This window comes from Piliocolobus tephrosceles, chromosome 1, assembly GCF_002776525.5.
Source record: "Piliocolobus tephrosceles isolate RC106 chromosome 1, ASM277652v3, whole genome shotgun sequence".
NCBI lineage: Eukaryota > Metazoa > Chordata > Mammalia > Primates > Cercopithecidae > Piliocolobus > Piliocolobus tephrosceles.
In genome coordinates, this window is record NC_045434.1 from 186,607,470 (window position 1) to 186,632,277 (window position 24,808).

At 37.4% G+C, this 24,808-nt stretch overlaps 1 protein-coding gene across 3 annotated transcripts in view; it reads right to left on the reverse strand.

Annotated features, from left to right (window-relative positions):
- Positions 1-24,808, reverse strand: part of LOC111555812 (argonaute RISC catalytic component 3) — a 123,834-nt gene that overhangs the window by 64,140 nt on the left and 34,886 nt on the right. For 2 of the 3 annotated variants that reach the window (XM_023232170.2, XM_023232171.1), the window contains 2 exons: positions 19,535-19,743; positions 18,258-18,394 (listed from right to left, as the gene is read on the reverse strand). In XM_023232170.2, coding sequence (XP_023087938.1) covers positions 18,258-18,394; positions 19,535-19,743 — 346 coding nt within the window. Of the gene's footprint in view, positions 1-1,225; positions 2,334-18,257; positions 18,395-19,534; positions 19,744-24,808 lie in introns of those variants that run through there. The other variant, XM_023232173.2, reaches the window with a different exon arrangement.

Consider the following 24,808-nt stretch of genomic DNA (forward strand, 5'->3'; position numbering starts at 1 on the left):
TCACCATGTCAGCCAGGATGGTCTTGATCTCCTGACCCTGTGATCCGCCCTGCTAGGCATCCCAAAGTGCTGGGATTACAGGAGTGAGCCACCGCGCCCGGCCACAAAAATAAATTTTTTAACTGATGTGTCTAAGATCTCAGATTCGCCTGCCAGGAATCTTGCTTCTTAAGGGATGCAGTACAGAGCTATGTTAAGGGATGCAGTACAGAGCTATGTTAAAGGTATAAGCACTGGAGTCAGAAGAGTTGAACTTCTCCCCTTTAAATATAAACTATGTGACTTTCTGTCTCTAAACTTCAGTTGATGATACTACCTCACTTATACAATTGTGGTGGAATTTACATGCAATACTATAATAATAATTAATACAAAATGCTTAGTATTCTATCTGGTACATGAGAGGTAAGTAACATCTTAAGGGAGATATAACTAACAAACATCAGATTCACTATGATGGTCTTTTTATTTTTTTGAGACAGGGTCTTGTTCTGTCACCCAGGCTGGAGTACAATGGTGAGATCATGGCTCACTGGAACCTCCACCTCCCGGCTCAAGTGATTCTCCCACCTCAACCTCCCGAGTAGCCGGGATTACAAGCTCACTCCATCACGCCTGGCTAATTTTTCTATTTTTTGTAGAGACAGGGTTTCGTCATGTTGCCCAGGCTGGTCTCAAACTTCTGGACTCAAGCAATCTACCCACCTCAACCTGCCAAAAATTCTGGAATTGCCACTATGATGGTCTTAAAATCGGTGAATTACAATAATAAAATGCAAGTTGCAAATGGGCTGGCCTCAAAACAAGCTAAAGAAATATTCCGCATTTCATCAAATCTAAGACGCCATTGATGGTAAGGTGCACCAGCATTTTATGTATTCTTTAAAAAGAAACCTGCCAATTGAACTGTGACAAACCATCAATTGTAAGATATCTCCCAATTTCAGAGATGTTGAAATGTAAACAAACAATTTTGAATCTTAGATTGGTAAAATACAGTAAGTTTAATTCCACAGTTGAAAGTTAGGCTATTAAACGCCAATAGAACAATCATTTTCAAGACCAATCACACAATTAGAGAGAATTGCGCTTACTTCCATCACCCATGTCAACTAGCTCCCATCTGTCATTTCCTGAGGGAAACATCCCTCAACCAGTGAGACTATAATGGATCCCTCCCTTTTATGCTTCCATTGCACTTGGTATTTTCCTTTACAGTACTTACTATAGTGCTCAATACCAGTCTTCTCCAGCTGATTTCAAGTTCAATAAAGGCTGTTTAGTTCAGTGCAGTATACCACGTACAAGGCTTCCAAAATCAAAATCACGCAAAAGCAAAAAAGGAAATGTAACCAAGTAAGATCGTCAGTGCAATATTTCTCATTATTTTTCACAGCAGCATTTTATTGGCAATTAATAAACCCTTGTTGCAGCCTTTACGGAAAACAGTATGGAGGTTCCTCAAAACATTAAAAATAGAACTATTATATGATCTAGCAATCCCACTTCAGGGACTATATGCAAAGTTAATAAAATCACTATCTCAAGGAGATATCTGCACTCCCACGTTCACTGCAGCATTATTCGCAATAGCCAAGATATGGAAACAACCTAAGTGACCACTGACAGACAAATGGATAAAAAGAATGTGGTATATACATAAAATGGAATATTATTTAGCCTTTAAAAGAAGGAAGTCTTGTCATCTGTGACAACATGGATGAACCTGGAGGATATTATGTTAAATGAAATAAGCAAGACACAGAAAGACAAATACTGTATGATCTCACATGTGGAATCTAAGAAAGCTCAACTCACAGAAACAGAGGCTAGAATGGTAGTTACCCAGGGCTGAGGGCTGAGGCAAATGGTGAGATACTGGTCAAAGGGTATAAACTTTCAGTTGCAAGATGAGTAAGTTCTGGAGACCTAATGTACTGCATGGTGACTATAATTATTATGTATACTTGAAATATGCTGAGAGTAAATTTCATGTTCTTATGTCTCTCACATACCTATGAGGTGATTGTTACATTAATTAGCTTGATTGCTGTAATCATTTCACAATGCATACGTATTATCAAAAATCACATTGTATACCTCAAATACATGTAACTTTTACTTGTTAATCATACCTGAATAAAGCTGGGGAAAAAATAAACCAACTTCAAATGTTAGGCTTTATTTCCGTTTCATTAAGCTACCATAGGTTTCTTTTTTTTTTTCTGAAACAAGAATCTTGCCCTGTCCCCCAGGCTGGAGTGCAGTGGCAAGATCTTGGCTCACCGCAACCTCCACCTCCCAGGTTCAAGCAGTTCTCCTGCCTCAGCCTCCTGAGTAGCTGGGATTACAGGTGTGTGCCACCACGCCCAGCTGATTTTTGTATTTTTAGTAGAGATGGGGTTTCCCCATGTTGGTCAGGCTGGTCTCGAACTCCTGACCTCGTGATCCACCCGCCTCGGCCTTCTAAAGTGTTGGGATTACACGCATGAGCTACAATACCCGGATCGTAGGTCTCTCTTTTTTTTTTTTTTTTAATCAATCTTATTTTTTTGCCTCCCAGTGACACAACTTGTACTTTGCTCACATAAACATACTCTCATATTTTTCTTAAATCTTTTTGGTCTATCTCTTCTCCCTAACCCAGCTACTGTATTCCATTTCTCTTTTCTTTTCCTTCCTAAAAGGAACCAAACTCTTGAAACTGGTGTGTATTTGTCCCATCTCTGTTTTATAATTTCACTTTATTTGTATGTACCCAGTATATACTTTTGTTCTAAGTTTATATAAGTAACAACATATCCTTTCACTTTTTTTTTTTTTTTGAAACAGAGTCTCACTGTGTCACCCAGGCTGGAGTGCAGTGGCACAACCTCAGCTCACTGCAACCTTGGTCTCCTGGGTTCAAGAAATTCTCCTGCCTCAGCCTCCCGAGTAGCTGGGATTGACAGGCCACCATGCTAAGCTAATTTTTTTTTTTTTTTTTGAGATAGAATCTTGCTCTGTCAGCCAGGCTGGAGTGCAGTGGCATGATCTCGGCTCACTGCAACCTCTGCCTCCTGGGTTCAACTGATTCTCCTGCCTCAGCCTCCCGAGTAGCTGGGACTACAGGTGCATGCCACCACATCTGGCTGATTTTTGTATTTTTAGTAGAGATGAGGTTTCACCATGTTGGCCAGGCTAGTCTTGAACTCCTGACCTCAAGTGATCCACCTGCCTTGGCTTCCCAAAGTGCTAGGATTACAGGCGTGAGTCACTGTGCCCGGCCCCTTTTGCTATTTCCTCACCCCCAACATTTTCTTTCTTTTTTTCTTTTTCTTTTCTTTTCTTTTTCTTTCTTTTTTTTTTTTTTGAGATGGAGTCTTACTCTGTCGCCCAGGCTGGAGTACAGTGGTGCAATCTCGGCTCACTGCAACTTCTGCCTTCCCGGTTCAAGCCATTCTCCTGCCTCAGCCTCCCAAGTAGCTAGGATTACAGACATGCACCATCAAGCCCAGTTAATTTTTGTATGTTTAGTAGAGACAGGGTTAAGCCATGTTGACCAGGCTGGTCTGAAACGCCTGATCTCAAGTGATCCACCCGCCTTGACCTCCCAAAGTGCTGGGATTACAGGTCTGAGCCCCTAGGCCCCGCCCATATTTTTTTCTTTTTTCTTTTTTGAGGCAGAGTCTCACTCTGTTGCCTAGGCTGGAGTACAGAGGTGTGATCTCAGCTCACTGCAACCTCCGCCTCCTGGGTTCAGGCGATTCTCAAGCCTCAATTCCAGTAGCTGGGATTACAGACGTGCACTACCACAACTGACCAATTTTTGTGTTTTTCGTAGAGATGGGGTTTTGCCATGCAGGCCAGGCTGGTCTCAAATCCCTGGTCTCATATGATCTAAAGGCCTCTGCCTCCCAAGGTGCTGGGATTACAGACATGAGCCACAATGTCTGGGTACAACATTGTTTTAATAATTCACATTGATACATATAGATCTGGTTCATTCATTTAACTGTTACGTAGTACACCACAGTATTATATAACTATTTATGTGCTGTTTATTCATTCTACTACTGACAGGAATTTAAGCTGTTTCCAATTTTCTGCTATTACATATAATGTTTCAAGCACACATGCAAGATACCTCTTTATGGGTTTTAAGTTATGCAATTTCATCTTTACTTCATCTCTTCTAGTTGAGAACTGCTCTCCCGGGTAGTTGTGCCAAATGGTACTTCTACAAACAATGTGTGAGAGTTCCTTTTACTTCATCCTCACCAACATTTGGTATTTCATAAGATTTTTCTTTTCACCTTGTACTTTTGGCAAATCATAAGGCTTTTTTTTTTTTTTTTTAACAAATCTGATGGGTACAAAATGGTAACACTGATTTCACTTGCAAGTTCTTGATTATAAATGAATGGGAATCTTTTCACGTGTTTACTGGCTATATGGGTTTCCTATTTTGAGAACTACCTACTTTTCAATTCATCTGTCCTTATATTTTGTAAAGTTCTCAGTTATATGAGCTACAAATTTTCTAATATTTTTAAGTTTGTTTCTTTTGCATTACACAAGTTTTAAATTTTGGTCGTTTATCAGTATTTTCCTTTGCAGTTTATACTTTTTACTTTGTTTGGTGTTAGGAATATTCTCTCATTTTTATCCTAAAAGAATTTGGAAGATTTGGTTTTCACATTTGGGATTATAATTCACCTAGAAATAAATTTTGTGTCTAATGTTAGATGGATCTAATTTTTTAAACAGTTAACTGTGTAAACACAATTTCTTAAATATTCTACTCTTTCCCTACTGATCTGAAACACTACATCAGATATTTACAGTTTCCATAAACACATATATGGCTCGTTTCTAGACTCTGCTTCATTAATCTGCCTGTCCCTGAACTTGAAGTCATGTGGTATAACTGTTACAGTTTTATAGGAAGTAGGACAATTCCTGCTTTATTTTTCTTTAAAATTCTATTGGTTTTTCTTAGTCACTTATTCTTCCATATAAATCTTTTTTTTTTGAGACGGAGTCTTGCTCTGCCGCCCAGGCTGGAGTGCAGTGGCTGGATCTCAGCTCACTGCAAGCTCCGCCTCCCGGGTTCACGCCATTCTCCTGTCTCAGCCTCCCGAGTAGCTGGGACTACAGGCGCCCACCTCGTCGCCCGGCTAGTTTTTTGTATTTTCTAGTAGAGACGGGGTTTCACCGTATTAGCCAGGATGGTCTCGATCTCATGACCTAGTGATCCGCCCGTCTCGGCCTCCCAAAGTGCTGGGATTACAGGCTTGAGCCACCGCGCCCGGCCTCCATATAAATCTTAATAATACTACACCCTATTGGAATTTTATTTTATTTTTTTTTGAGACAGGGTCTCATTCTGTTGCCCAGGCTGGAGTTCAGTGGTGAGAGCACAGTTCACTGCAGCCTCGACTTCTGGGCTCAAGCGATTCTCCCATCTGAACCTCTTGAGTAGCTGGGACTATAGTCACACACCTCCACACCTGGCTAATTTTTTGGTCTTTTTTTAGTGATGGGGTTTCACCATGTTGGTCAGAACTCCTAGGCTCAAGCAATCCTCCCACCTTGGCCTCCCAATGTCCTGGAAATACCGGCATACCCACCGTACCTGGCCACCAACTGGAATTTCAATTAAAACTACATTTATAGATTGATTTGGGGAGAATTGACATTTTATAAAATTGAGTCTTCTCCATAAGGATAATGCGTTTCATTAAATTTTCTCTTAGATATTTCAATAAGGTTTTATAATATCTTAGAGGCCTCAGAAATCGTTTATTCCTGAGTACCCCATTTTCAATCCAAACTCTTGATCTCATTATACTTGTTAAAGCTCAGCTAAGATATCACATATTACTACAAATATTTCTCTAATTTTTAAGGCTCATTTGGATGCTCCTCCTCCTATGATCTTGGATTTATTTATTCATTCTTTGTTTAATATGACCAAAAGTTGTGCTGGGCATGGAGGGTATACTGGTGAATAAAATGACAATCCCTTCATGGAGCTTTCATTCTAATAGGAGAGACAGAACAATAAACACTCATAATTCAAGGTGATACATGCTATTATAGGGGAATTACACTGTGCTATGGGAATACAGAAGAGAAATACCTAACTCAGACTTGGGGGATGGCTGGATGGGGGGAGAAGGGTGTCAAACACTGCTTCTCAAAGAAGTAACATGTAGACTGAAACCTGTAAGAAGAACAGAAGTTAGCAAACACAATAGTGACTAAAAACCATAGTACTGATATCCTCGTCTCTTGATTTTATTGAAAAAGCTCTCATTGTTTAACTGTGAAATCATCTACTTTTTGTTTCTTTTTTTAGAGATAGGGGTCTCACTCTGTTGCCCAGGCTGGAGTACAGTGACTCAGTTACTGCTCACTGCAGCTTCCAACTCCTGGGGCTCAGGCTATCCTCCTGCCTTAGCCTCCCAAGTAGTTGGGATTACAGGCGTGAGCCCCTCTGCCCAGTTCATTTATTTTTTGGATATGTTTCCCCTCTTGGCTTCTTTGACATCATGTTTGGTGTCTCATATTGCCTTGTAATTATCATTACTTGCTCACTAGTTCTTTCTTTCTTAAATGCTAGTATTCCTCGATGGCTTTATCCTTCTCTTTCCTGTTTCAATCTAAATAATATTCCTAAAGAGTTTTTCCACTTCTATAGTTTCAAATATGGATTTACATACTGAAGAGTCCCAACACTCTTACTTTCAGCTCCTACCTTATAGATTTTCATACCTAAATTTCTAACTATACACTAGATATGTCTGCCTATATGTTCCATAGAATCCTCAAGCTTTGGACATGTTAACATTGATACATGGTGTATACTGCCAACTAATCAGCAATAGTAGATCTACTTCCATATTCAGCTGACAGTACCACTATTCATACCTGCTAGAAAACTCACAGTCACTACTCTGAATGTACATTGGAGAGTACGCCCTTCTTGGGAGATAGTTTATAATATGGCAGTCACTGTACCTTAAAGTTGCTTCAAGGGCTGAATAATCACAGAAAATTTCACACCAGGTGTGGAGAGTAGTTGTTCTTTTTATTTATTTGAGATGGGGCCTTGCTTTGTCACTGCTGGAGTGCAGTGGTACAATCATGGCTCAACACAGCCTTGATCTCCTGGGCTCAAGCCTTCCTCCCATCTCAGCCTCCCTAGCAGCTGGGACTACAAGCACGCGCCACACCTGGCTAATTTTTTTCTTTTTTTTTTTTTTTTTTTTGGTAGAGATCAGGTCTCACTATGTTGTTCAGCCTAATCTCAAACTCCTGATCTCAAGTGACCCTCCCGCTTTGGTCTCCCAAAATGCTGGGATTACAGGTGTAAGCCACCATGGCAGGTGTTGTTTTTAATGTGTTAACTTGCTAGGCTACCAGCTGCCATTTGTTTAATCAAACACTAATCTAGGTGTTGCTATGAAGATATTTTGTAGATGTAATTAAAATCCATAATCCGTTGACTTTAAGTAAAAGAGATTATCCTGAATAATGTGGATGGGCCTAATTCAGTTAGGTGAAAGGTCTTAAAAGTAGGGCTGAAGCTTCCCTGAGAGCAAGAAATTCCACCTATAGATAACTGCTTCAGCCCATGCCTGAATTTCACCTGCCCTTTCTGACAGTGTGCCCCCAAAATTTCAGACTTGCCTATCTAGCTCCTACAATTGCATAAACCCTCTCTCTATACTTCCTACTGGTACTGTTTCTCTAGCTGAACCTTGACTGATATGCCAGGCTTGTAGTTTATTTGCAAAAACAATTCCTTCAAAAATCCAGTAAAGCTCTGGTCTATTTTTTTCCAATCAGTTCCATGTACCAGTAACTACACCCAAAGTTTTTTTTTTTTTCTGGACATGGTTCTTAAACCTATTTTTTCAGCTTAATCCTTCCTCTCCATCCCACATTAGACCATCACCATCTCTTACCTGAACTAGTGATTGAAAAGCCTCCTAACTGGCTTCTCAGATTAGTTTTTTCTCCTCTATCTATTCTCCACACTGCTGCCAGAGGTCTCTTTCTGGAAAACAAATATGATCATGTCACTATCCTTCTTAAAAACCTTTGAAGTCTCCCTATCTAAAGGACAGAGAGAAGTTTTTTCTATTTCACTGATTGGTTTTTATCTTTTCTTTCTTTCTATTCTCTTTCGCATTTAATTTTCTGTGATTTTTCTAACTTGTTAAGAATGAATGCTCATGTCACTGACGCTTTTTTTTTTATAATAGGTATTTAAAGTTTTAAATTCTCTCTAAGCATTGCTTTAGCTGATCATACCAGCTCTATATGTATTGTATTCATTATCCTTCAGTTCAAAATTTTCTTCATGATTTCTTTAAACAAGGGGTTATTTAGAAATTATTTCTTTATTTTTTAATAGAGATGGGGGTCTCACTATGTTGCCCAGGCTGGTCTCAAACTCCTAGGCTCAAGTGATCCTCCCACCTTGGCCTCCCAAAGTGCTAGGATTACAGGTGTGAGCTACCACACCCGGCCTAGAAATTATTTCTTAATAATTTTCAAAGCTGGACTTCAAGTTCTAGTAGGAACATAACAGCAATTTAGTTCCAAATTTTCCCATCTTTCTCCGAGAACCGGTACAGAGCAACAAAGACAATGTTAAAAACAAAAAATACCATACGTCTTTAGTGATACTAGGGGATAATAAAAACCTAAAAATGCCAAATTATAAGTAAATATGACCCAAAGTACTTGAGACTAAAAGAAGCCACATCTGAGCATGGGAGAATGATAAGAAGTATAAAGGAATCTGGTAGGGGAATAGCACATCTTTACTCCCAGAAAGAAAAGAACCTATCTCAAGTGGGAACTACAATGTTTAGAACTGAGATTAAATGGGGGATTCTCAGAAGGAGGTAAGGAAAGGAGGTGTAGAAAGTGGCAGAACAATAAGTGGTTTGGAAGTGACAGATCTCAGAAAGGACCACTCTTTTATAAGTGAGGCATGCTCTTTTGTAATTTCTTCTTTTGAAGTAGTTTCAAACTCACAGAAAAGTTATAAGAATAGTACAAAGAACTTCTGTATATCTACCACAAATTCTGTTTTTTTTTTTTTTTTTTTTTTTGAGATGGAGTCTTTCTGTCGCCCAGGCTGGAGTGCAGTGGCGCAATCTTGGCTCACTGCAAGCTCCGCCTCCCAGGTTCACGCCATTTTCCTGCCTCAGCCTCCCGTGTAGCTGGGACTACAGGCGCCTGCCACCGCACCCGGCTAATTTTTTGTATTTTTAGTAGAGACGGGGTTTCACCATGTTAGCCAGGATCCAGGATGGTCTCGATCTCCTGACCTTGTGATCCTCCTGTCTCAGCCTTCCAAAGTGCTGGGATTACAGGCGTGAGCCACCGCGCCCGGCCACAAATTCTTTAATTGTTAACATTTGAGGCAGGCAATTTAAAGGGTAGGAGGTGTATGCCTTGGTAGCAGAAATAGGACCTGGGGAACTCATGGCTGGTAGTTCACATTACTTAAACCCCTTAAGTTACTGAGAGGCATAGGAGATGTGGCTGTATTTTGAAGAAAGAATCCACCAGAACAATGGAGGAGAGAAGCCTTGAACACAGAAACATGGAAAAACTATCTTGCTCTGAAGGTGTTCCTAACGTTCCTAAGACCTTCAAGTCCCTTCTAACAGATGGTTTGGGAAACTCATCTCATGCCAATATAAGCAACAAAAAAGTGGTTAAGTACCTATACAAAAATGCCATAGAAAAAAATGTAAAAAGGCACTGCGACATCTCTGACAAAGAAACCTCAACAAACAATATCATCACAAAGCAGAGAAAAATTAAAACCCTACTTGTTACTCGCATTGAAAAATTCCTAATGCAGTTATGAAGAAAAAGTTCAGAGCAGAAATTTAGGAACTCAAAGAGGAGCTATCCAGTCAACGGGAGTTGCAGTGAAACAAGCATGGCAGAACTCAGAAAAGAAATGGAAGAAAAAGAATTTAAAGAATTAAAAAAATTTAAGAACTAAAATGCAATGAGCACATGGTAAAAATATACAACAAGAAAGGCACAGTAAGAAGCATGTAGGATAAAAGTTTTTTAAAAGTAAATAAAATGATAGACATAAAACTGACCCAAAACGGTCAATTAAGAAAACATCTAATAATTTTATCAGATGTCACTTAAAATAATTTCTAAATTATTTGGTATTTGGAAGAAATACTTTCAGCAATCACACACAAAAAAGCACATCCCTTCTAAGAAAAATAAAATCAAGCTGGCATCATACTTCTCTATTGAACATTCAGTGCCAGAAGACAGTGGAAAAATACCTACAAGGTACTCAAGGAAAAAGTGTGAGCCAACAATTCCACATCTAGCCAAACAGTCCTTCAGGAATAAGGCTACAGATAACTCAGCCCTTATTCATATGAGCATTTCTTAAAGCAGCAACTTGAGGACAAACTGAAACCAACAAATGACCAGAAAAATTTCAGCAAAAGGACTGGCAGTGAGCAACAATACATTTAATTGCATATTTAAGATTGAAAACAAATGGAATGAAACTGTTACATGGTCTAAGAACGTAGGAATTCAAATAAATGAATATATACAAATGAATGTCAAGAGTAGAAAATATAAGAAGTAGAATAAGCTCAATGACTGGACCTCATGTGCAATAGATAGGAGTCAAAGTTGAAAGTCAATCAGTAAAACCTTAAGCAACATGAAAGAATAAAATTATAAAGGGCAATAAAATAATACTATATTGGCTAAAACTAGTAGAAAGAAGGGAAGAGAATAAAGCTAATGTAACTGTTATTCAATTAAGGGAAAGAAAAGACTGCTTTAAAACAGAGGACGACAAGTATTGTATGAAGGTATAAGGATAAAGATAACCACTGGGGGGAAAATCTTCCTAATATGAGGACTACCATTTAAAAAGCACAGAAAACACATCACTCAAAGTTTCAAAATATATACAAACATAAAAAATGGCATAAAATAATTTTACAAAACCACAACCAATGGTTGTGTCTTGATAGGAGGATATGTCCTTCCTATTTATATCTGGCTTAATTCATCCACTAAAACAGAAAAAAAGCTTTAAACTGACCCACAAAGCAAACCATTCTATGCTGTCATAAGATATATCTGAAAAAAAAAAAAAAAAAATTAAAGGATAGGATAAAGTTCACAAAAGCATGAAGTGCAATCCTTTTATTAGATAATATAGAATTTTGGTCAAAAAGTACAAAAAGAAAGTCACTTATATAAAGGTTATAATTCATAACAAAGAAAATAAAGAAAATAGATATGAATATATATGCTTCTAATAATGTTGAATTTTGGTCAAAAAGTACAAAAAGAAAGTCACTCATCATATAAAGGTTATAATTCATAACAAAGAAAATAGATATGAATATATATGCTTCTAAATATACAGTAGCAACATTCAGAAAATGAAATTATAGGAGATAAAAGAAACAGAAAGATATTAATAATAGGAAATTTATTTCTCCTAGTCTGAGAGAACAAAAAACAAAACTAAGGAAATAAATGACATAAGCAACATAAACTGGTAGCTCTGATGGATATTTCACTCTAACCTAATATATGAATATACCTTATTTTCAAATAGCCATAGAACTATCACAAAAATTGACCATATATTGGGGTACAAAAAATACCTCTACAAACTCTAAAAGGAAAAATACAAACCACATTTTTTAACAATACAATGAAACTAGAAAATTCGTAACAAATCCAGAAAACAAAACGATTTTCATTCTGAAAATCTGGAAAGTCTCTCAAACAATATTTAAAGTACAGGGGAAATACAAAAGAAATTTGTGGAGTTTCTAGAAAATAATATAATACATATTTCTAGTTTCTAGAATAAAAATATTACATATTAGAAGCTTTGTAATACAGCTAAAACAGTGATCACCAGAAAAATAATTGTTTTAAATATTTCCACCAATAAAACAAAAGTACCTGTTACTAATCTAGCTTAAAAAGACAGAAAAATAACTTTAAGAATAATTCCCATTGTTGGCTGGGCGCAGTGGCTCACGCCTGTAATCCCAGCACTTTGGGAGGCTGAGGCGGGTGGATCACAAGGTCAGGAGACCGAGACCATCTTGGCTAACATGGTGAAACCCCGTCTCTACTAAAAATACAAAAAATTAGCTGGGTGTGGTGGCGGGCGCCTGTAGTCCCAGCTACTCAGGAGGCTGAAGCAGGAGAATGGTGTGAACCTGGGAGGCGGAGCTTGCAGTGAGCTGAGATCGCGCCACTGCGCTCCAGTCTGGGCGACAGAGCCAGACTCCGTCTCAAAGAAAAAAAAAAGAAAAAAAAAGAATAATTCCCATTGTCAGAAAGGCCTTACTTTCCTCAACATCAGTACTGTATCCTAATCACCGACCAGAGAACTGAGCCTCCAGAATCCCCAGGAAGTTGCTCTATCCTTAAAGAACGGTAAGACTGTTGTAATTTGCTCTGCCTGTAAACACGCTTCAGGAAGGAAGGGAAAGTTGGCAGATATATTTTCAAATGATCTGCAACACAATTCTTGAGAGTTTTCTAGTGAGTTTAATGTTAATTAAAAAAAAAATTGTTTTCAGGCCGGGTGCGTTGGCTCACGCCTGTAATTCCAGCACTTTGGGAGGCTGAGGCAGGCAGATCACCTGAGGTCAGGAGTTTGATACCAGCCTGACCAACATGGTGAGACCCCATCTCTACTAATAATACAAAAAAATTAGCCGGGCATCATGGCGTGCACCTGTAATCCCAGTTACTTGGTGGGGCTGAGGCTTGACAATCGCTTGAACTGGGGAGGCGGAGGCTGCAATGAGCTGAGATCGAGCCACTACACTCCGGCCTGGACACCAGAGCGAAACTCAAAAAAAAAAAAAAAAAATTGTTTCAATAAATTTGGGTACCTTACTTCTCTAGAAAGAGTTCATCAAGATTTTATTTCATTGATCCAAGAATTTAAGTTGAAGTACTAAATATACACCTGAGCTAGAATAATAGAAAAGATTCTCTATTATAGGTTTCAGTAATTCATTAACTGGGAAGAATATGTTACCAAAAAAGAAATCAGGCCATAGGAAAAAAGGCTAAGGATAAAAGTATTTAATTAAACAATCAGATAGCATTCATTAACTATATTTTGTTCTTAATCAGAAAGCACTCAATACATTTTGTTTTCTAAAATACATATTTATTTTTGTTATTCTAAAATAAATATTTATGATTCCATAACTTTTAAAAATTTTTTGATAAAAAGTAATAGATGCTTATTGTTGAAAGCTTGAAAAAGATGGAGAAAAATAAACACCACCCAATTTCACTACCTGAAAAAAAAAAGTAAAAAGAACAAAGCATAGATATGCAAAATAATAAACTGTGAAAACCACAGAAATACACAGAATTTCAAAAACTAATAGAAACTGGCCGGGCACGGTGGCACATGCTTGTAATCCCAGCACTCTGGGAAGTCAAGGCAGGCAGATCTCTTGAGCCTAGGAGTTCGAGACCAGCCTGGGCAACATGGTGAAATCCTGTCTCTACAAAAAAATACAAAAATTAGCCAGGTGTGGTAACATGTGTCTGTAGTCCCAGCTGCTCAGGAGGCTGTAGTGGGAAGGTCACTTGACCCTGGGGGGCAGAGGTTGCAGTGAGTCAAGATTACACTACTGCACTCCAGCCTGGGTGACAGAGCAAGACCCTGTCTCAAAAAAAAAAAAAAAAAAATAATAATAATAATAACAATAATAACAACAATAGAAACTATTTCATAAAACTCTGTATAATTAAATTACATATGAATAAAATAAATAATTTTCCAGTAAAATGTGAGCTACCAAAAGTGAACCTAAACACCCTGAAGAGACTTTTTTTTTTTAATTAAAAAAAAATTTTATGGGTACATAGTAGGTGTATATATCTATGGGTTACATGAGCTTTTGATACAGGTATATAATGCATAATAATAAGATCAGGGTAAATGGGGTATCCATTACCTCAAGCATTTATCCTTTCTTTGTGTTACAATCCAATTATACTCTTAGTCATTTTTAAATGTATGATAAATTATTAGACTGATTCTCACAAAATAAATGAGGGAAGTTTTAAAACAGCTACCTAGCAAACCAAACCAAACCAAACAAAAAACACCAGGTCACAAGGTTTTATAGGGCAATTCTACGAAATCATAAAAGAGCTGATAATATCAACCTATTTTTTTTTTTTTTTTTTTTTTTTTGAGACAGAGTCTCGCTCTGTTGCCCGGGCTGGAGTGCAGTGGCCGGATCTCAGCTCACTGCAAATTCCGCCTCCTGGGTAGCCATTCTCCTGCCTCAGTCTCCCAAGTAGCTGGGACTACAGGCGCCCGCCACCTCGCCCGGCTAGTTTTTTGTATTTTTTAGTAGAGACAGGGTTTCACCGTGTTAGCCAGGATGGTCTCGATCTGCTGACCTCGTGATCCGCCCGTCTCGGCCTCCCAAAGTGCTGGGATTACAGGCTTGAGCCACCTGTTATACACTTTAGAAAATGGAAAACTTCTGAATTTTTTAGGAAATAATACCAAAACTTGACAAAGACTGTACAAAATGGGAAGGCTGCAGATTAATCAGACTTTTGCATCTTAATTTATAAAAGTAAAGTGTTAGCAAACAGAATCCAGCATCAATTAAGACTCTAGGAGTGCTGGTTTGGTTCAATGTTTGTTAAAAAGAAGAGAAATATCACATCTTCAGCTCCACAAATGCTGAAAAGGCATTGGACAAAATTTAACACATAGTCTTCATAAACATACTTAATAAAACAAGAAACAGATATTCCTTAATATGACAATATATAGAAACATACAATACTTAATGCTTCTAGAGCAAGAAAGAAAAAGGATGCACATTAATCACTACTATTTAACCCTACCTTGTCTGATTAGTCTATATGTGATAAAAAAATTAGAGGTATAAAAATCCAAAGGAAGAGGTAAACTTATCACTAGTTGCAGGTGATGATTATAACCTAGAAACTCCAATAAAATCACCTGAAAAAATAACACAAATAATAATGGACTTCAATAACACAGAGAGAGAGAAAGTATACAGAAAGCAAAAGCCTGAATACATATAAGCAATAACCAGTTAGTATCTATAAACCATTTAATAGCAACAAAAAGAAGAAAATATCCTGGAATAACAAGAAATGGCCTGGGTGTGGTGGCTCATGCCTGTAATCCCAGCACTCTGGGAGGCTGAGGTGGGTGGACCACCTGAGGTCAGGAGTTTGAGACCAGCCTGACCAACATGGTGAAACTCCGTCTCTACTAAAAATACAAAATTAGCTGAGTGTGGTGGCGCATGCTGTAATCACAGCTGCTTGGGAGGCTGAGGCATGAGAATTGCTTGAACCCGGGAGGCAGAGGTTGCTGTGAGCCGAGATCACTCCATTGTACTCCAGAGCGAAACTTGGTCTCAAAAAAAAAGAAAGAAAGAAAAGAAAAAAAGAAATGTGAAAAATTTATGTGAAGAAAGCTGTAAGATCTCTTGAAGAAAAAAAAGTAATCTTGAACAAATAGAAAGACATAGTATATTCTTTGACAGAAAAGATAACATCTTAAAGATGCCAATTTGTCCTAACTTAATTTATAAATCTAATAGGATCTCAATAAAAATAACAATCTGTCCTCTCCCACTCACTGGATCTAAACAAGGAATTTCTAAAGCTTATACATAAGAATGGCCTGAGGCCGGGCGTGGTGGCTCAAGCTTGTAATCCTAGCACTTTGGGAGGCCGAGATGAGTGGATCACAAGGTCAGGAGATCGAGACAATCCTGGTGAACACGGTGAAACCCGGTCTCTACTGAAAAATACAAAAAACTAGCCGGGCGAGGTGGCAGGTGCCTGTAGTCCCAGCTACTTGGGAGGCGGAGCCAGGAGAATGGCGTGAACCTGGGAGGCGGAGTTTGCAGTGAGCTGAGATCCAGCCACTGCACTCCAGCCTGGGCGACAGAGCGAGACTCCGTCTCAAAAAAAAAAAAAATTAAAAAAAAAAAAAAGAATGGCCTGGAAAATCCTGAAAAGAGAAAATGGGACTAGTCCTATCAGATATTAAAAGTCATAAAAGAAATGACTGACCAATACATATGTATGTGTGTACACATCAACATACAAACAAACTTCTGCACGGCAAAACAAAAAAAAACTCTACCACACCAAAAGTCAAAAGACAAATACCAACCTAGGTAAAATATCTGCAACTAATGACAGATGAAGGGCTAACTTCTTTAATTTAGAAAGCATTATGAGTAAATGAGAAGACCAAAAATCCAATAGAAAAAAAAGGGCAAAAGATATAAACTAACAGTTCATTAAAAAAGAAACACAAGTGGCCCTTATATTTGTGAAAAGGTAGTCAAATACAAATTAAGAGGACACAAGAAAACTATTTCTTGCAAATTGATTGATGAAAATCTAAGAGTTTGACAATTCTAGTGGCAAAGATACAAGATAATTGGTACTCTCATTCATTGATGAAAAATATTTTCAATCTCTATGGAGTGCAATCTGGCAATAATGATACAAATTACAAATATTAATACATTTGCCCTTAACTCATCAGTCTAACCTCCAGGAATTTATCTCACAGACATATCTTAATATACATAAAATAATGTGAAATAGAAAATAGTTAAAAATAACCCTAGTATACATCTAAAGAAAACTAGTTAAATATATCCCCTCCTCAATCACATATTGCACAATGGTAGGTGCAGCTGAAAAAGTGAGGAAACTATGCCCTGATCTGGAAGGATCCAGGGATCCTTGGAGGATTGTCTAATTTCAGGTACTGGGCAAGAAATATAAGATGAGAAAGGAATATCCTGCTGTGTCTGAAAGCAAGAAAGCTTTCAAACATTTACGAATTATCAACAGGACATGGAGCTTTTCCACAGAAAAATTCCATGCAAATTTTAACGCAAATCCTAATGCAAAAAGAGCAACAGAAAATTTACCAGTTCATAATCCCTAGTGAAATAAATAATTTGGGTCACAATGATCAGTGAACAGAACATTAGCAATTCAAAAGTTAATTAAGAAATTTACAATGGAAGATCTCTGAATCTACTGATTAATCTCTGAACCTAGAGACTGATTTTTGCATCACTAAAATTGGGACCACTAGATACTGTGTTTCCTAATATGACATAACACAAAGCACTTGTAAGCATTTTGAACCAGAATGGAATGAAACTTCTAAGCTTTTATTTTCAGAAAATATAGGGGATAGAGGAACAAGGTAATAACACAAGAAAACAAAAAGACAAAATCAGATTTGAATATATTCTACAGAACAAGTGACCAAGTTCTTGTAAAACGTCAATGGCATAAAGAAACAAGAAAACAAGGAAGGAAGTGGGACTACTAGATCGAAAAAGGCATAATAATCAAACGTGATGTGTGGATCTTGTTTCACTTCTGATTAGAACCAGCTAACTAGAAAAAGGCATATTTCAGACAATCAGGAAAATCTGATTATGGACAGGTATAAGAGGGTACAAATAAATGCTTGTTTATAATTTTCCTACATATAATAATGACATTGCTGCTATAAGAAAATATCCATAGTTTTAGAGGTACACATTGAAGTATTAGGGACAAAATAACATGCCGTCTGGGATTTGATTTAAAAACACTACTGTAGAAGAAGAAATGTACTCAGATTACGCAAAGGTAGAAAAATTCTGACAATCTGAGTAATGGCTACCTATGTGGTAGTTCATCATACTGTTCTCTCTGCTTTTATATAAGTTTGAAAATATTTTGTAAGAAAACACCTAAAAACAAGAATGCAATTAGCATCACATTAAGACCAGCAGTAGGTATAACATCTGGGGGTCACCATGCTCAACAGAATTATCTTTCTTAAAATATATATTTCATAATAAAATGTTGGCTTAGAGTTAAAAGGGCAAAAGTGAGTTATAATAGAAGATTGCTCAGATAATTGTCAGGGCTTTTAAATCTGTCTTCATGTGCTTGCTTCATGTTTAGCAGCATTCCAAGGTAAGTTCTACAGGCTTTCTAAATGAAATGTAATAAAAATATAAAGGTTTTTTTAGTAGATCATAATACATGTCTAAATATTACTTCGAGATACTGGTATGTATAATTATATATAAAATTTATGTACACACATCATATAGAAATCTACCACCCAATACAGAATATGGCTTTAGTTCCCTTACCATCAATATTAAGCATCATTTTCCACATGGCAGGCCGAACAGACTGATGGAATCCAAACCACACTTCCCTGCCTCCTCCCAGAGGGTGGTCATATCCTTCTGGAGCAGAGAAAAATGAACGCCCCACAGGCGTGTATCTACAAAAATTAAAATGGCATGTTCAATCCTTTCCTTCTCATACAAGTATTTAAATCTGCAGAAAAGGGGAGACTAAAGCACAACTAACTTATCATAATGATGCTTATCATTATGAATGTATGAAACTAAACATGTTCCAAATTTGAGAAAGCAAAAAGTACCTACTCTAAACGGAAAAAAATCTACTTAAATTTTCCTTTCTCAAAACTGTTGGTTGAAATACGAATGAATTTTATCTAAAATAATTTCTTAAAAATAGGTTTTAAAAAGTTACCAGTTCCAACCTTAAAAATGTTAACAAGTAAACAATTATTGAACAAAAAGCTATTTCTATAAAGGTGTTTGCAAGACATACTATTTTTCTTTAAAAAAAACATACTGAGTCAGGTGTGGGGGCTTACACCTGTAATCCGAGCACTTTGGGAGGTTAAGGTGAGAGGATCACTTGAGTCCAGGAGTTTGAAACCAGCCTGGGCAACATAGGGAGATTCCATCTCTACAAGAAAAAAAAAAAAAAAATTTAAATTAGCCAGGTGTGATGGTGCATGCCTGTGGTCCCAGCTACTCAGAAGGCTGAGGTAGGAGGATTGCTTAGGCCTGGGAGGTTGAGGCTGCAGTGAGCCATGATTGTGCCACTGCACTACAGCCTGGGCGCCAGTGTGAGACCATGTCTCAAAAAAAACCCAATGAAACAATAAAAAATACATGGGTACACATGTGGTCACACACAGGAGCATACCCTACACATGTGAGGTCCTAGGATTATTAAGAAAAGCAATTCAACACAATTTGATGTTGTATAAACAGTGAAATTACTTTTAAAGCAAGATAATATAACTAAAGAAATACATCTGAAAATAGATCTGTTAAGACTTTTAGATCCTAAGAGAAAGGGTGAGATATTTTTCTATAAAATTATTCATGAGATTAGCTAAGCTAATGATGTACAGTTACTTGCAAAAGCCAGGTAATTTTCTGTAACGTACTCCTGTCAATGAATTTGTATTGATGCTATTCTTGTTCAACATTTCAGTTGAACAATCAAAATATACAGCAAATAAAGGTTTAACCAAGAGAAGCCTGCACAATTCATTCTTGAGAGTTTAAAATCTAAAGAGAAAAAAAGCAGAAGCACCCACTTCATGGAGGGCAGATGTCGTAGCACCACATCAACGGCATGGACAGGGTTAGTGCTGATTGGCTTGTCTAATTCCAGTGGCTCAGGCAAGGTCCGTCCTGTCAGTACTTCATGCAGTAGATGCCAACTCACCCGAGAGACAAATTTGATTGACACCTTAAAAGGTCGATCTTTTCCACCTTCCCCAGGTAAAGTAACGTCTAAATCTACCTGTTGATGGGAAAAGAGTCAACTACTGGTAAATGCTGAAAATGATAAATACAATTATTTTAGATTTAACTTATAAAAATATCTAAGAGAAAACATGGCAAAAATAAAAAAGTCAATAGACTAAAATATACCTTTTTTTTTTTTTTTGTCGATAAAATTTAAATAACAGTTACTCATGCCATCATTATGTGTCATTGCAAAATACTGGAAACTACCCTAAATGCTCTAACATTTATGCAGCTATGAAAAAAGAATGAGGAAAACCTCTTGAAACTGCCATGGAATAAATTTCCAAGCTATACTATTAAGTGAAAAAAGCAAAGTACAAAAGATTACAAATACTATGACAACTTTTGTGTGAGAAAGGAGGAAAATATTCACATGTCTGCTTACTTCTGCAAAAAGAAACATAGGAAGTGTGAACCAGAAACAAAGAAACTAGTTACTTTCAAAGGATGGGAGGGAATGGACTGGAAAAATAAGGACAGAACAATTCTGAGTACACATTTTGGTATAATTTTGACATTTGGAAGCATATTAAAATTCTATATATTAAAAAAAAAAAAAAAAAAAAAAGGCCAGGCGCAGTGGCTCAGGCACGTAATCCCAGCACTTTGGGAGGCCGAGGCAGGTGGATCACTTCAGGTCAGGAGTTCGAGACCAGCTTGGCCAACAAGGTGAAAGCCCGCCTCTACTAAAAATACAAAATTAGCCGGGCGTGGTGGCACGTCTGTAATCCCAGCTACCTGGGAGGCTGAGGCACAAGAATTATTTGAACTCAGGAGGCAGAGGGTGCGGTGAGCCAAGATTGCATCACCGCACTCCAGCCTGGGCAACAGAGTGAGACCCCATCTCAAAAAAAAAAAAAAAAAAATTTACTCCTGTAATCCCAGCACCTTGGGATGCTAAGGCAGGAGGACTGCTTGAGCCAGGGAATTTTAAACCAACCTAGGCAACAGAGCAAGACCTAGTCTCTACAAAAAATTAAATTAGCCAGGTGTGGTGGTGTACACCAGCTGCTTGGGAGGCTGAGGTAGTAGGATCGTTTGAGCCTGAGACGTTGAGGCTGCAGTGAGCTGTGAGTGTGCCAATGAACTCCAGACTGGGTTACAGAGCGAGACCCTGTCTAAATAAATAAATAAATTAAAATGGAGGGAAAAAATTAAAACAGAATATCATAAACAGAATCAAATGAACCCAAATAAATTTCAAATAAATAACATAACCACATTGAAAGAAAAGAAAAAGGAAGCACTAATTCAAGTAACTCTTGAACACAGTATGTATACTGCCGACAGTCTTCATTCCAGGGGTAGAGAAAGGGTGGATTTAGAAGAATTGCATACAAAATAAAGCCTTGAATTCATTAGCAGGTTTCTGTTCTGTAGTGGTCTGAGTATAGTAATTCACAAACTATTTTGTATGTACTGTAGGACTGAGCAAATGAGAAGGAGTGGTGATGCTTTGAGGAGCCAGGAATCTAACTAAAGAAGAAAGATACAAATATGGAATGGAGTGAGGAAAGGAAGAATCCCATGGAGTATAGACTGGAATTGGAAGAATCAAGTGTGAACTCATGATTTCCCATATATACATGTGTGTGTTAGATTTACCATATAAAGTGTAATATGTTTTTGTTGTCTGTTTTATTTATTTATCTACTTTTTATATATTTCCTACCTCTATCCATTGAAAGGGCTTAGAAGCACATATACCCCAGCAGCAGTGAACATACCAATAACCAGATTTTCATTTCAAAATTGCGTTTGCCAACTAAAAGAAACCAGAGATCCTCAGAGAAATGGTTAGTTGAAGGACTGCAGCAGAGAAAACATAAAATAAACCAGGAACATCTTGTGCCAGAAAGTAATGAAGTATGTGGTCTATGCACCACATAACGATTTTTGGTCAACAATGGACCACACATACACGGTGGTCCCATTAGATTATAATGAAGCTGCCTTATACAGGTGTACCATTTAAACAATCTTTTACAATGTATTTTTACTGCACCTTTTCTATATTTAGATACATTTAGATACACAAATATTTACCATTGTCTTACAAGTGCCTACAGTATTCAGCATAGTAACATCCTATATAGGTTTATAGTGATAATGAGCCATATTATATGGTGTAGGTATGTAGAAAGCTACACCACTTAGGTTTGTGTAAGTATATGCTGTGATGATAGCACAATGAAAAAATTGCCCAAGGACACATTTCTCAGAGCATATCCTCATTGTTTTAGGTGATGCAGGACTGTATTCCCCAAAAAGTGTCATTTCAAAAGGACACAGGAGTCAGCTTAAAAGAGTTCCCACCGGCCAAATCTGGGACAATCTGGGCAGTGAAATCAATAAACAGAGTAAAAAAAAAAAAAAATTCTCCCTTTCAGCAGATTAATGAATATATGGAGAAGGAATGACAGAATTAGAAAATCATCACTTCTACATAGTAGTAATCCTTTCAAGCAAGAATAATCAATTGCCAAGCAAGAATAATCAAAATCTAATGAACAACAGGATCCTTAAAAGTATTTCCCATTCAAAATTAAAAACTTCTGTGTATCAACAGATACAATCAACAGAGTGAAAAGGCAACCTGTGAAATGTAAGAAAAGGTTTGCAAATTATGTATCTGACAAGAAGTTAATGTCCAGAATATAAATAGTTAATATCCAGAATACAGAAGTTAATATCCAGAATATATATAAAGAACTCCTACAATGGTATTCATCACTTTAGCTAAAAAAATAAAAAATCTAGCCGGGCGCGGTGGCTCAAGCCTGTAATCCCAGCACTTTGGGAGGCCGAGACGGGCGGATCACGAGGTCAGGAGATCGAGACCATCCTGGCTAACACGGTGAAACCCCGTCTCTACTAAAAATACAAAAACTAGCCGGGCAAGGTGGCGGGCGCCTGTAGTCCCAGCTACTCCGGAGGCTGAGGCAGGAGAATGGCATAAACCCGGGAGGCAGAGCTTGCAGTGAGCTGAGATCCGGCCACTGCACTCCAGTCCGGGCGACAGAGCGAGACTCCGCCTCAAAAATAAAAAATAAAAAAAAAATAAAAAAAATAAAAAATAATAAAAAAAAATAAAAAATCTAAAAATAAAGAACTCCTACAACTCACTACCCAAAACTCCAAAAAACAACTCAGTTCAAAAAATGGGCAAAGGACTTGACTACACATTTCTCCAAAGAAGATATACAAATGGCCAATAAGCCTACAAAGTTATACTCAACATCACTAATTGTTGGGGGACATGCAAATCAAAACCACAATGAGATATCATCTCACGCCCATTAGGATGGCTACTATTAGAAAACAAAACAAAACAAAAAACAGTAAACAAGTGTTGGCATGGAAGTGAGAGTTTGGAACTCTTGTTCACTGTTGGTGGGAATGTAAAATGATGCAGCCATTCTGGAAAACAATATAGCAGATCCTCAAAAAATTAATAATTATCACATGACCTGGCAATTTACTTCTGGGTATATATCTAAAGAACTGAAAGCAGAGTTCAACATTTTTACATCTATGTTCACAGCAGGATTATTTGCAGTAGCCAAAAGGGGTCCACTGATGCATGAAAGGATAAACCAAATGTGTTATATATATATATACACACAATGGAATATTATTCAGCCTTGAAGATTCTAATACATGCAAAAATGTGGATAAACTGTGAAATAAGCCAGTCATAAAAAGACAAACAATCTATGATTTCACTTACATGAGGAACCCAGAATAGTCAAATTCAGAGACAGAAAGTACTACGGTGGTTGCCAAGGCTGAGGGGAGGGAGCAACGGATACTGTTTAATGGATATGGAGTTTCAGTTTTGTAAGATAAAGACAATTCTGGGGATGGATGGTGATAACAATTATACAACAATGTAAATGTGCTTAATACCACTGAAATGTACCTTAAAATGGTTAAGACAGTAGATTTTATGTTACATATGTTTTATCACAATTACAAAAAGAATCTCCCTACAAGATGCTTATTAACTATAAGGAGAAAAAGAATACCTCAATAGGAGAAAACTGGCAGACACCAATTTAATCAACTGACCAAAGTTAACATCACCAATAATTACCAATAATGGAACAAATACATACTGTGTGCTTCCTGATAAGACACACTGATAAGGAAAAATGGTTATATAATATTCCTGCCAATAATGCATAACCAGAATGTAATCAAGGGGAAGTATCAGACAAACCCAGACTGGGGGACATTCTACAAAATAACTTGCCTATAATCTTCAACAATGTTACTGTCATGAAAGGAAAAAAAAGGCTGGGGAAAGAAAGACATGGTATTTGTATCATGATCTTGGATTGGATTCTGTAACAGAGGGGGAAAAAATACTAAAGGGCATCATTGGAAAAATTGGTAAAACCGGAATTTGTATTGTTGATTAAATAAAAGTATCATATCAATGTTAAATTTAATGAACCTGATAACTGTACAAGGGTTTTTATCATTGTTCTTAGGAATATACATTCAAGTATTAAATACTGGCCAAACATGGTGGCGCTCCCAAAATCCCAGAACTTTGGGAGGCTGAGCTGGGTGGATTACTTGAGGTCAAGTTTGAGACCAGTATGGCCAACATGGCAAACCCCGTCTCTACTAGAAATACAAAAAATTAGCCAGGAGCGGTATCACGTGTCTGTAATCCCAGCTACTCAGGAGGCTGAGGCACAAGAATCACTTGAATCTGGGAGGAGGAGGTTGCAGTGAGCCGAAATCACACCACTGCACTCCAACCTAGGTGACAAAGCGAGACCCTGTCTCAAAATAAATAAATAAAATAAAATAAATATTAATGGGGCATGGTATATGCAATCTACTTGTGAATGGTTCAGGAAAAAATAAGTACATATGTACAAGAGAGACAGAAAAAAAATAAATGTGGAAATGTTTAGAACCTCAGTGAATCTAGGTAAAGGGTGTATGAGAGTTCTCTGCATGATTCCTGCAACTTTTCTGTAAGTTTGAAATTATTTCAAAACAAAAAGTTAAAAACAATCAGTGCTAAATACTCACATACA